At 38.4% G+C, this 12,745-nt stretch overlaps 1 protein-coding gene across 1 annotated transcript; it reads left to right on the top strand.

Moving 5' to 3' along the window:
* The first annotated feature begins 370 nt into the window (after positions 1-370).
* Positions 371-12,420, top strand: LOC104436772 (TMV resistance protein N). Its single transcript, XM_039309399.1, has 5 exons — positions 371-513; positions 620-1,715; positions 4,866-5,645; positions 6,236-6,349; positions 12,202-12,420. Exons 1-5 carry the CDS (start codon positions 371-373, stop codon positions 12,418-12,420), a joined length of 2,352 nt encoding a protein of 783 aa, XP_039165333.1.
* Positions 12,421-12,745: the final 325 nt, after the last annotated feature.

Here is a 12,745-nt window from a genome sequence, read left to right as displayed (position 1 = left end):
TTCCTCAGCGATCCCTCTACATGGAGGTGATTATGATGACAGGATGAAAAGGACAAAGGGAAATGATTACGATGTGTTCTTGAGCTTCAGAGGGAAAGACACTCGTAAAGGCTTCACCGATTATCTCTATACTAGCCTTGTTGACGCAGGATTTCACGTGTTTAGAGATGATGATGAGCTTCCTGTTGGTGAGAAGATTGGTCTAGAGCTCCTCTACAGCATCACACGATCCACAATCTTGATCCCGATTATCTCGGAGAACTACGCTTCCAGCAAATGGTGCCTTAGCGAGCTGGCTCGAATGTTGAAGTGCAAGAGAAGCAAAGGGCAAATAGTATTACCTATATTTTACAAAGTGAAACCCTCGGAGATGCGACATCTTAGAGGAAGATGGCGAGATGCTGTCAATGCACATAAAGAGAATTTGGGCGAAATGGTTGTGAAGGAATGGGAAGAAGCACTTGAAGAAGTCTGTTCCTTGAAAGGATGGGAATCAGAGGAAATTGATAATGGGTACATTACTCTCCACATAATTGTTATTTAATTTCTCACAAATAGTTCTTTCTTGAAAATGATATACGCATTGCTATCTTATACTAAATTCATTGTTACTTGACAGGTATGAAGGAACATTGGTTAAAATTGTTGTTAGAAAAGTTATGGCCGAGTTAAAAAGACTTTTTTTGTTATGTGTTCCTGAACAGTTGGTGGGAATCGATGATCATGTGGAACAAATTATGAGTAAGATAGATGCAAAATTCAATGGTACAAGGATTATTGGGATTTATGGAATGGGCGGCATTGGTAAGACAACTCTTGCAAAGGTGTTATACAACAAACTCTCTAGTCATTTTGAAAATCGTAGCTTTGTGGCAGATATTCGAGAAACATCTCAGCGTGAGGGCATAAAATTTCTACAAAAGCTGCTCATTTCTGACATAATAGGAAGTTCATTTGATGTGTCTAGTGTCGATGAAGGAGTCAATATCATCAAATGTCGATTTGCAAGTAAGAAAGTCTTAATTCTTCTAGATGATATGGATGATCGTACTAACTTGAATGCTTTGATTAAGGATGGTAGTTGGTTTGAAGTGGGAAGTATAGTCATCATCACAACTAGAAACAAAAGCATTCTCGATGAGGCTAGGGCAAGCTACATGTACCCACTCAACGAGTTGTCTTTTGATCAATCATTGATTTTATTTAGTAGACATGCATTTCGAAACGATTTTCCTCATGGTTATTACAAGGCTATCTCTTGTGAAATTGTATCTACTACCGGGGGACTTCCATTATCTCTTGAAGTTGTAGGTTCATTCTTATGTGGAAGGAAAGAAGAAGTATGGAAAGATACATTAAAGAAATTAAAGAAAGCGCCCGATAAGACAGTGCAAGAGAAGTTGAAAATAAGTTATGAAGCATTAGATGATGAGGAGCAACAAATATTTTTGGATATTGCATGCTTTTTCATTGGATCACATAAGGAAAACCCAACTTACATGTGGGATGCCAGTGATTTTCTCCCAGGGAGGGGGATTGAAGTATTGAGTTCTATGTCCCTAATTGAAATTCATGAATATGGCAACCTATTGATGCATGATCAATTGAGAGATCTTGGAAGGGAAATTGTTCGTCTGGAAAATGCAAAGCAGCCTCAAAAGCGGAGCAGATTATGGAATTATGAGGAGGCTGCAGATGTAATTGATGGAAACAAGGTAAGAGTATTCTCTACTTGTTGTAGTAAGTGAATGTGATTTCGTCTTCCCTTTCTTGTTTGAAATAAATATACTCGTCAGTCTTGACTCCCAACATTGCGATTCTACTTGGAAAAGGGTTAATTGCTATTTTTGCCTGATTCCGGAACATAATTGAGTATCAATTTCTTGGTTATGGATAAAGGATGTATATCTTTGCCCGATGGTATTTTGTTGGGGATGCTCTCCACTTGGTAACTTTAATGCAACAGCAAAACTACAAAAGCAGAATTTTTGACAAATTACTTTTAGATAAAACCTGACATTTATAAATTTTTGCAGCCATGCTTTCCCCACATATTTGTTTGATGCACAATTTGATGTTTGGATCCGTCATTTGATTTCCTGCGAGGCCTTTTTTTCAACTTTTTCTTTCTTACACTCAGTATTGACTTCTTATGAATTGTTTGGTATGATAAATGATACCTCCAATCATCCGTGACGATTTAGCTATCTTGTTTCCTGTATTATTTAAGTTGGGGTAAGTTTAACCCCTAAATATTATTGGTTGTGCAATTTAGTCCCCCATTTAATTTTTGCTTTTGATCAATATAGTCCTCTAACTTTCACTTTTTCGTGCAATTGAGTCATTTGTGGTCAATCGTCAGTTGGCACCGTCAATTTGCTGATGTGGCATGATTAACTGCGTAATTTAACCCTTTAAACATATATTATTTCCATTCTATATACTTTTCATGATAGTGGCTAGTTTCTTTCTATGAATCTGGTAATACCTTTTCTTTTTGTGATGATGGATGATTTTTTGATTAATCTCCCAATATTATTTATTTGCTAAATGTAGGCTATCATGTTATAATAATAATTTGTTTATTGTTCGATTCTTGGTGAGCATCTTATTTAGCAGAGAATTAGTTAACATTAGAAACATTATCTTAGTTTTGTGAAATGAGAACTAGTTTGAGGTAAATGTGACACGAGTCTATCAGTTTGGAACTTTTTGTGACACTAAAATTAGTGTGGGCTAAATGCCGAACAAGTCTATTGGTTTGGGACTTTTGCTATTATTAACCGAAGTATATATGGTTTTGAATTTTGTGTGATGATAAATTTTATTTTATCAGCGTGAAAGTTAAAAGGAATCCACTAAAAGCAATTATAACATATGGAAGATTCGTACAAGCATCAAACAAGCATGTGCTAATGTCACGAAAACCGTTAATTAACAAAGAATAAACATAAACATGGGATGCAAAACATAATGATATGCCAAAACTATTGAAAAAAATGCTACCAATACTTTTCAGCGAGCATATTTTCGCACAAAGAAAAACGTAATTAACTAAATAGAACATTTCTTAGAATTTTTTTAAAAAAAAAATGGTATCTATGAAGTTGTTGACAAAAATACAATAAATACAGAGGAAACTTTTAATGTAAAAACGAGTAGGGATTCATATGAAAGAATAAAATTTTGAAGGAAAAGTTGAAACCACCAATGTGCAATTCGTCACCTAAAACAAGAAACAAATTTGAGTTTGTAAAATATTAGGTTACAATAAAAGAAATATGTAGAAGACTCGTTGTTCCTTAAGAATACAAATTTTATCAATTTTCATGTCTAATCTGTTCAGAAAGAAGATCTCATTAATCCATGGGAAAATGGATCAAAATTTAGATGACTACGACAAAAAGATAGCATCAAACATCTGTAGTGATAAAAAGGAAAGTAAGGATCATTGTATAGAACATCTGATGTTATCAATTTTCCTTCCACATATAATGAAAAACCCTCAACACATGATAAGAAAGGAACGCGAAACACAGACGTATCTTTTGCGATGACATTCTTGTTTTCATTTTGATATTGACAATTACAAACAAAGTAAACCAAAAAAGTGAGGAAATTCTACAATTGGGATTCTTTAATTTTGATACTTATATCGATGGCAAATTTGATAGATGCATTTGGATGGTTAGAGTTGTATTGATTCGCATATACATGATAGGAGTAAAGGGAGTGTTATTTCACATATAAAGGGCATGAATTTTGATAAATATATTTGAATTACTATATGCATGAAGAGAGGCCTTCCATTGTATTTGCAAATGGACACGAATTTGGAAATTCATAAGGTGCAAAATGTGAATGGTATAGGTGGATGAGGAAAAAGTTTTGGAGACAATCGCTTGAGCTTCTCATCTTTACATATATTAGATAAATAATATGCAACTACAACTTTTCATTTCACAAAAAATGAAAGGTAGAAGCCTATGCCATAGTAGTATGACGGCAAATTGAAATCAATGCATTTTATTTTATATCAATTGGTGTCATCTCATCATTCAAAACTTATGGTCCACAATGTTTCCAAGTTGCAGGGCACCAAAAAGATTGAGGCCCTTTCTCTTGGCAAATGTGGTGAGGGAAGAAGATACGCATCCAAACAATTTGAAAAAATGACCAACCTAAGGTTCCTTCAAGTGGATGGTGCTAACTTCATCGGAGATTTCCAAGACTTACTTCTTGAGTTAAGATGGCTTCAGTGGAAGAGCTGTCCCTCGAATTTCGCTGCGGTCAACTTTCATCCGAAGAAATTAGTTGTACTCGATTTGTCATATAGTGCAATTTCGGAGGATTGGGGAGGATGGGATCCACTCAAGGTAAGATGTAAAGAAGGCATTGAAGTATTTTTTAACATAACATTTTTTTCCTTGTACATATAATTTGAAAATAGATTTTCATAATTAAATTAATTGTTTCTCTTCAATTTCATACTATTGAAGGAAAACATAGTGCCTGATGAATGCATCTCTCTTTCATTTGAATTTGTCATCTGCTTTTTGATAATAAAAGTTGCTTATGTCTAATAAGCAAATATCTCCTTTGAAATGTTATTTGAAAGTAATTGCAGTAAGTACTTGTACATCCCTAACATTCTTTTGTAATTAATATGCTTAAAAAACATTTATCTATTGACGTGGCCAAACACTACTAAAAGCAACATTTAAAATTAAATAGGACAACTGCGAAGGAGTAGAGGAGCACCAGAAATTTTTGAGGAATTTTAAAAAGTCAAAAACATAAGGAGTAGCGAAAAATCATAGGCTATAATAGTCTAATTATACTGATATATCCTTTCTTTCTTTCAGAAGGCAACGGAGCTCAAAGTTCTCTACCTCACAAATTGTCAATCTTTAAAAAGAACTCCCGACTTGTCCACTTTCAAAAGGTTGGAGATTTTGACTCTTAAAGATTGTCACAATCTGGAAGAGCTTCATCCTTCTATTGGAAATCTGGCATCATTGATTAAGCTGAACTTAAGTGAGACATCGATTATGAAATTGCCCGAAAGCATTGGGAATTTGCAAAATTTGAGGGTCTTGAATATTCATAGAACTAGCTTAACAGAATTGCCTGAATCCATTGGTGCCATGAAGGAGCTCAAGGTTATTAAAGCCTATCTGTGTACAAACTTAGCCCACATACCCAGCTCTATAGGCAGTCTAGCATCTCTGCAAACGTTGGACTTATGGGGATGTCATTCGTTGACAGAGATCCCCGACTCGATTGGAAATCTAGCATCATTGATTGAGTTGGAAGCTTGCTATTGCAAAAACCTGGAGCGACTACCTAGTAACATATGCAAACTGATTTCGCTAGAGAAGCTCCTCCTTTTCGACTGTGAAAAGCTTCGAGAATTACCTAAACTGCCCTCCGGCTTAACGGAACTAAGTATCACCTGCCAGGGGCAGTCTTTGCCCCATCTTTCCCAGCTAACCCGTCTCGAGATACTCTGTCTTATAGATTGCCATTGGCTTGAATGTGTCCCAGAGCTTCCCATTGGACTATCGGAGCTTTATATTGATGGTTGTGGAAAATTGAAAGCCTTCACGAATTTGTCAGACTTGAAACACTTGCGACATTTCCAAGTAGGAGGATGCCCATCTCTCAAAGGATCGCCCGACGTGTCGAATTTTAGGCGTACGCAGATGAGATAACTTGGCTTGGAAGAGTACTGGTACCCTTATGGCTTGGGCTAAGTATTCGAGCGTTAACAGACGTGAAGAGATACGGGGGGCAGAAGAGAAGGACGACTGGACGTCCATGGAATATCTCTCTCTCTCTCTCTCTCTCTCTCTCGCTACTAGTCAGTCGCCTTGCTGGTTTCCCAGGCCCGAAGATCGAAGCCACCGTTCCCACCGCCCATCCAACGCAGGCAGGCGGGCAGGTCGGTTGGCGCGGCGCAGATGACGACGGCGACGGCGACGAGGCGACACCATGACTGGCAACGCCCTCTCCATCCGCTCCAGGTAAACCCACGCACGCGTCTTTCCTGTGGTCTCTCAGCTTCATCTGCATTTTAGAACCACGTCGCTCCGGCGTGCGAGCTCATCGATTGTTCGGATTGGAGATTTTAGTTTTCTCAGTAGTAAATGTGTAGGGCGTGATGCAGATGATCGATCAATCACATTTGAAGTTTAGAGTCAATCCATCTCATGTCGTAAATTTGCAATTGCAGATAGTTGGGATGGCAGTGTTCAGTTTCTTAGCGGTGCCCTTCTACATCTTCCCGGGACTGTTGCTTGGGAGCGAGGCTGCTGAAATCACCGTGACGACAATATTCTCTTTTGTGGTAACTCCCTTAGCGTTTACTTTGTGCCATGATGACATTAATTGCTTTTCTTTCGTCAATTTTCTGGGAATTGATGGGATTTTCCACATATTTCCCCCGATTTTCAAGTGTTCTCGGCGATGTTTCTGTTCGTCTGGTGTACGGCGATAGATCCGATGGATAAGACCAGTTATAGAAAGAAGAAGAGAGGCTCCGAAGCTATGGCGCTCGCAGACTTCTGTACCGATTCCTCGAGCTCACCCTCCCAATTTCGATGCTTGACTTGCCAACCTAGGTACTTCTTCTTTCTCTTTTTTCTTGAATAATGATGGAAGTAAGGTTGGGGCTAATATTCCTGTGGAAGTCTAATGGTGGCGCCTTTGTATGTGTATACGAAGAGATATGTAATAAAGCAAAGAGATTAGCCTGGGGAGATATCCTTTCTAGCAGCATATCAGCGAGTCTTCAGCACCTGACTGCTTAGCTTTGGAGGAGATAGCGAACTCAACAGGTAGAAGTCAGTAGCTGTCGCATATGGATGAGCTGAGTCGGAAAGTAGTGCACAAAGTTCTGTGGATAAGCTGGACATCATTTGCAAGGCACAAAGAAATTAGTTGTACTTGAACTTTGTACTTTTACAAGATGGGTCCGCCCTCCTTTTGGAAGTGAAGTTAAACCTGTGGGAGTGAAGGGTTGAGAAATTAGATAATATCCTGGGTCTATGATGACAAAGAGAAGAAGGCACTTTGTCTAAGTCAAGTAGTTTCATTATCTTGTATAGAGATGGATAGCTATTCCCTTGGTTCCTTACTTATTATACTTATTGCATAACAAAGAAACCGGGGAGAATAGAAATTGAGATTGGGTGTTAGGGGAGTGATTCATAATGTTAATTTGGGGATTGATGTTCGTCTACCCACTGGAACGAACTAATATACAATCAATTAAAGATGAACTGTGATTACGAGTGGTACCTCTCCATTGCAATAAGGGTTTGCTGTGGAGTTTTCTCCCTTGCATGAACATAGCATATTGCTACATTGGCTGGTGGCGAAAGTCATATTAAAAATGCAAGAGCCAAGATTATTGTGTCCTTGGGGCATGAACTTCTGTCTTCCCAGCTCAAAGCACACTTTGCATTCCACTTCAAGTGATATTAAAGGAGTCAAAATTATTTGATGACACTGATACTTGGATATTCATACATGTAAATTGTTTTCCTGTATTTAGTTGCTCCTAAACTTTCTTGTAATGAAAGAAGTATCTTACACTCCTTTGTTAGGAGTAAACGGGGTTGTCCAAGTTAACCAATGTCCAAGTATTTGCCTTTTCATCTCTGCTCATTGGTGATAAGCTGGTGGAATTTTCATTCTTCATCGAAGGTATTTCATTGTGATGTGATGCTGAATGCTGATAAGTTCCTTTGGATTAGTCAGACCATTATGACTAGTGGCTATTAATGAAACTATCCAAGATTTTTACCTTGTAACTCGTTTTGAGGATTGCTATCCGTATAAGATGCAATTAAAAAGATGGAAGTTAGTCACATCAAAAATCATTCCCACTTGGGATAAGGAGTAGGATCATTGGATATGTAGAATGGGATTTCTAATCCCTACCCTAAATATCCTATTATGCCTATTTAATTAGCATTCAACCTCATGGTAAACCAAATTAGGCCCCAGTTCTCATTGTGCATGATGCATTGTATGTCTAAAACAATATCGAAAGGCCGAAGCTGCTAATTAGGGCCACCTTTGGGGATTGAACTATAAGGGGATTACAAATGAGAATGAGGTGTTGCCCCCATCTTGAATTAGATTGGATGGAAGATTTAATTAGTGGTTGTGGCAAGACTGAAGATGCTTTCTATACAGACTTGGGAGAATCCATAAGCTTTTCGCTGGAGTAAGACTAACATTTTTATTGCTGGAGTTGGAAGTGGGCCCTCCCTTCATGAGAGCTTGGGTTGGGGGAAATGGAAGGTCTGCTGTACTTCCACAACCAGCAGTGCAGCACAATGCTATCACCTTTGTACGGTAACCATCTCTCCTGGGTGGGGACGGAATTCTTTTTTACATCATAGCATATTGCTCTTTACCTTTCCTATTTTTTTCATCCTTCTGTCTTCTTCTCTTTACTGCCATCATCTGGTTTTGCGTTTGTTTTAATCTCTTCTTTACTTATGCTCCGGATGCTTCTCTAGTTAACTTTCTTTAAGGGGCATGAGAGCTTCTTCAGTGATGTGCTTCTGCTGTGGTGACGCTTGTGCTTTTGTCTTCTACTTTTGAGCTTCATTCCCTCTTTTCAAAGATAACATACAGGTTTTTGTACAGAAAATAGATTAAGAATCTATCACTTTGGACCTTAATTTTCTATGGAGTCTTATGATTATTGATCCAAGTGTGGTCCAATTTCAATCATTTAGGATCAATCTTAACAACCTTTTACCTTAAGGGTTAGATTTTATACTCCAGGGATTGCCTCCCATGTGTACTGATGAGATCATGAACCGTCGTTCTGTGTAGCTGTGACATGCCATCTATGTATCTAAAAAACAAATGTGCTCGGCATATCTACATGGTAATTGGCTCTAGGCAATCTGTTGGTATGCAAGATCTCAGGTCTGGTGCTTGTGCTCTAGAATCTAGTATGATGGAATCCTCTAGAGTCTAATATTGTGGAATCGCTTTCAGTTTCTGACCTTGTGTTTCTGGATTCTCTCCCATGATTGTTAGGGGTGTGCAAAATACCCGGGAACCGCCCGGACCGCCCGGAACCGGCGGTTCTTGAGGGAACCAGCCCGGTTCCGGTTCCAATTTTTGGGAACTGGTGGGAACCGGTCCGGTTCTCGGTTCCATGGGCGGATCCGCCAGCCCGCCCACCCGGACAGGACCGGTTCCCTTTTAATATTAAAAAAAAAATTACTAAAACTGGATACAAAGCAATTGTTTTGTGGCAATTGTTTATGCTGCAGGATGAATACAAAGCTGAATATTAGGGAATTATTATGCTCTTTGGTTGTTTAGTTTATTTATTAATATAATGAAGGTGATGTATTCAATAAAGTCTTGTTTAGTTGCACTTCCTTTGTTTTCTGTGTTTGGATGGTGCCTCATTTCACCTCCTTTGACTTGTCTGTGCGACTTGTGATATTTTGCTTGACTTGATGAGGAGTATGTCCAATTCATAGCATTAAGAGAGACCCATTTTTCCTGAACACTTACTACTCTCTCTGCCTCTATATCAACTTACATACATCCGTTCCTTCATTGGTTGCATTTATAGTTGTAACAAATGAATCTTTGTTCCACGTACTTAAATTTGGTTTTTCTTTCTATGGTTTGTTTTGATGTCACGTAGTCGTTCTATGTTGAAAACCAAAATTATTTCGCGTCAAGATCAATTCCATGGATCCACCCAAGAACCGGACCGGACCAGTGGTCCGGTTCCCGGGTGGATCTATGCAACAAACGGGTGGATCCCGGTTCCAATTTTTCGGAACCGGTCCTTAGCAGGCGGTTCCTAATTCTAAGTCGGGAACCGCCCGCCCGAACCATGCACACCCCTGATGATTGTCCCAAATTTTTACTTTTTGTTCCGCCACTCTTGTATGAATTGCATTACTTCTTTTTCATGTCTAGTTTGGGATACATTTCATGATATATCATTTATGGGGATCTTATAGTGTTTGTGTTGTTTGCAAGTTTTCAATTGGCTGGGATCCTCTTTATAGAGATACCTGTATTTGTATTGTACCTTGCTATTGTCTCTTTTGCTTCCTTTTTTGACCATATTTTCATTCTAGAGTGACAAATTTTCCATGCTATAAGACCCTACTTATAGCAGAAGCTACTGATTTGATGCAAGAAATTGGAATGACTAGAAGTTGACTTCATTCATCATTGATCTTGTAATTGGTTTTTCCTTAGCCAACATTCCTATGATGAGCTTGAAATGCAGGTAGAAACTTTTGGAGCAACGACAAAGATGTGGAAAAAAGTCGTTTTATTTTTGAACAAGAAATGAGTTTTTGTATTGCTTTTAGCCGTTTATGCACTATTACTATGATTGATTTTCTGGTCGATGGATTTTGCAGGCTTGTCTGTTCATAGATTGCTAGGATTATGTATGTGCACACATCCTTTTTGGGAAGATCAGCCGTCGAGTGTTCAATGCAAATCCTTCCAAAGAGAAGAAAAAGTCTAAAGAAGTTGAACACATTGTGGAACTAGCACCAGCTAATATTCCAACTCTTCTGGAGTTGAAACCGTTATACTATGACTCATGATACGGTAAATTGGTGTTTCACTTTTTCTAATGTTGTGTCTACTATCTCTTAACTAATTTGTTTTTGTCGATCAAGTGCCACCTTGTATTCAGGACCATGAACTTGTATGGCTTTGTATATCTGGCACATACTCTTCTTCCTTTCTAGCTTTATTGCAAACTCTGATGTTCCAGATGCACTTGATGGATTTGAACCCGCATCTTAGTATACCTCACATTTATGTGGTTAATGATGTATGTAAAAATGATTACCTTGAGATTTGTCGATACTGTAAGGCGATATATGAGATTCCATTAGTGAAGGGCAACCGAGAGCAGTGGATACCGGTGAAGCTCTTTCCTTGTTAAGTCTTTACTGAGTTTTTCAAGGCACAACTGTTCATTCTGTGATATAGTTAAATGGAGGTTCTAAAGAAAATCTGCTGGTACTTAGTTCTATCACCACATAATCCTGTGCAGTCGAGCCTTCTTAATGCCACTTTAGAGATAAACATCTCTTAGAAATTCCCCAACTCAGGTTCCATCTTTGAATTGTTCTATGTAATTGGTTGTAAATCTTGTAATATCTCAATAATGTGCCGTAGAATTTGGTCGACGATGCCTTTGTTATTTTAACTCAATTTGCGGCCGAAACAATTGGTCATGGTGGCGGTTATCCAATGGACACTTCTTTAAAGTACTTTCAAAGATGAATTTGAGAATGAGAAAACATGCTAGGAGGTGCACTTGTTGAGAAGGCAGCAGAAAATTTTAGATAGGGCCCAATCATAGTCAAAAGAAGAATTTTGGCTTCTCCTGGGTGAGACAAGCTACCTTCAGCTAGGAGCCTCTTCGGAGAATCATCGAACATGTAATTACAGAACTTGTTGTTTTTCTTCTTTTAATTGGATCATCACTCAGATCTGTTATGCCTCAGTATCCAGGTCTGATTATGTGGAACAATTGTTTATGTTCATTATCCATGTCACTCTTTATGAATGATTGCCCACCTCATGTAACCCTGAGCAGCCTCTCTCCCCATGATCCCTGATTGAGGCATGGTTGCTGGACTTGGATACAAGTTCCAAAATATGTGTAAAACAGGTCTTGGTGCGTTGAAAGCCAAAGGATTGTAATGGATTTGAGAATGTTGTCTTCATAGTTTTGTTTGTAAACTTGGTTTAGTCAACTTCTACTCATAAATTTGTTGTAGCTGTAAGCATCATTTTCTAGCATTGTGAAGCCATTTCTTGTGCCATGGAACCCGAAATTGTAATGCGCTTTAGAAGGTTGGGAGGAGCTCTGCTATATTGCTAGAAATAGCTTATCAAGCTTTTCCTGCTAGTATTAAAACTCACAATTTCCGATCTTACAAAAGTATATCTCGTTGGAGATCTTGATTGATGTGTTCAGAAAATCTTTGCAGCTGAATCTCTCTAGAGAAAGAGCTCTGTTTTTGGGTTTTCTTACTGTTGTTAAGAGCTTTAATCAATCACGTGCCTCTTTTTATTACTCATATGATAGAGAGACCATATAATGATAATTATTCAAGTTTTTATGATATTCTATCGGCATGAACTCTTGCTTCTATATTACCATTTTAGGAAGCTGAGAAGCCTCTCTCCTTAATGGTTGTTTCCAAGTCCCTGGTGGCAAAGATAGACTGGCCAATGGGAATTGTCAATTTCCAAATGACAAAGGACAGCAATGAGATTTTGAATTCAGCGGAGACAATTTTGGAAAAGCTGCTTGACCTTGTCAAGAAAAGTTGCCCCCAAATCCCAAAGGAAACCACAGTTCATAAGGCTGCTTTGAGAGCTTGAAGATGTTTTCAGTTGAATGAATGAATGAATGATCTCTCTCTCTCTCTCTCTCTCTGAACAATGCTGCTTCACATTGTGGTCTGATGCTGCTTCACATTGTGGTCTGAAGTGTGAACTAGAGATATTCATCATTGCTGCTTTGAGAGCTTGAAGATGTTTTTAGTTGAATGAATGAATGATCTCTCTCTCTCTCTCTCTCTCTCTCTCTGTGAACAATGTTGCTTCACATTGTGGTCTGAAGTGTGAACTAGAGATATTCATCATTGAACTTCATCTCTCTTTTCTCCTTCCACCTTGTTCTTTAGATTATCAGCTCCTTCATTTT

The sequence above is a fragment of the Eucalyptus grandis genome, chromosome 3, assembly GCF_016545825.1.
Source record: "Eucalyptus grandis isolate ANBG69807.140 chromosome 3, ASM1654582v1, whole genome shotgun sequence".
NCBI lineage: Eukaryota > Viridiplantae > Streptophyta > Magnoliopsida > Myrtales > Myrtaceae > Eucalyptus > Eucalyptus grandis.
The sequence above is the reverse complement of the archived record's forward strand: the minus strand, read 5'-3'. Positions and strand labels throughout refer to the sequence as shown.

What these genes read in the sequence shown, in the direction of transcription:
- LOC104436772 (XM_039309399.1), top strand. Translation starts at nt 371, where the DNA reads ATGCGACATCTTAGAGGAAGATGGCGAGATGCTGTCAATGCACATAAA. An exon ending in ATGTAATTGATGGAAACAAG is followed by an intron (nt 1,716 to 4,865) that starts GTAAGAGTATTC and finishes TCTTTCTTTCAG; the next exon opens with AAGGCAACGGAGCTCAAAGT. An exon ending in AACACTTGCGACATTTCCAA is followed by an intron (nt 5,646 to 6,235) that starts GTAGGAGGATGC and finishes TTGCAATTGCAG; the next exon opens with ATAGTTGGGATGGCAGTGTT.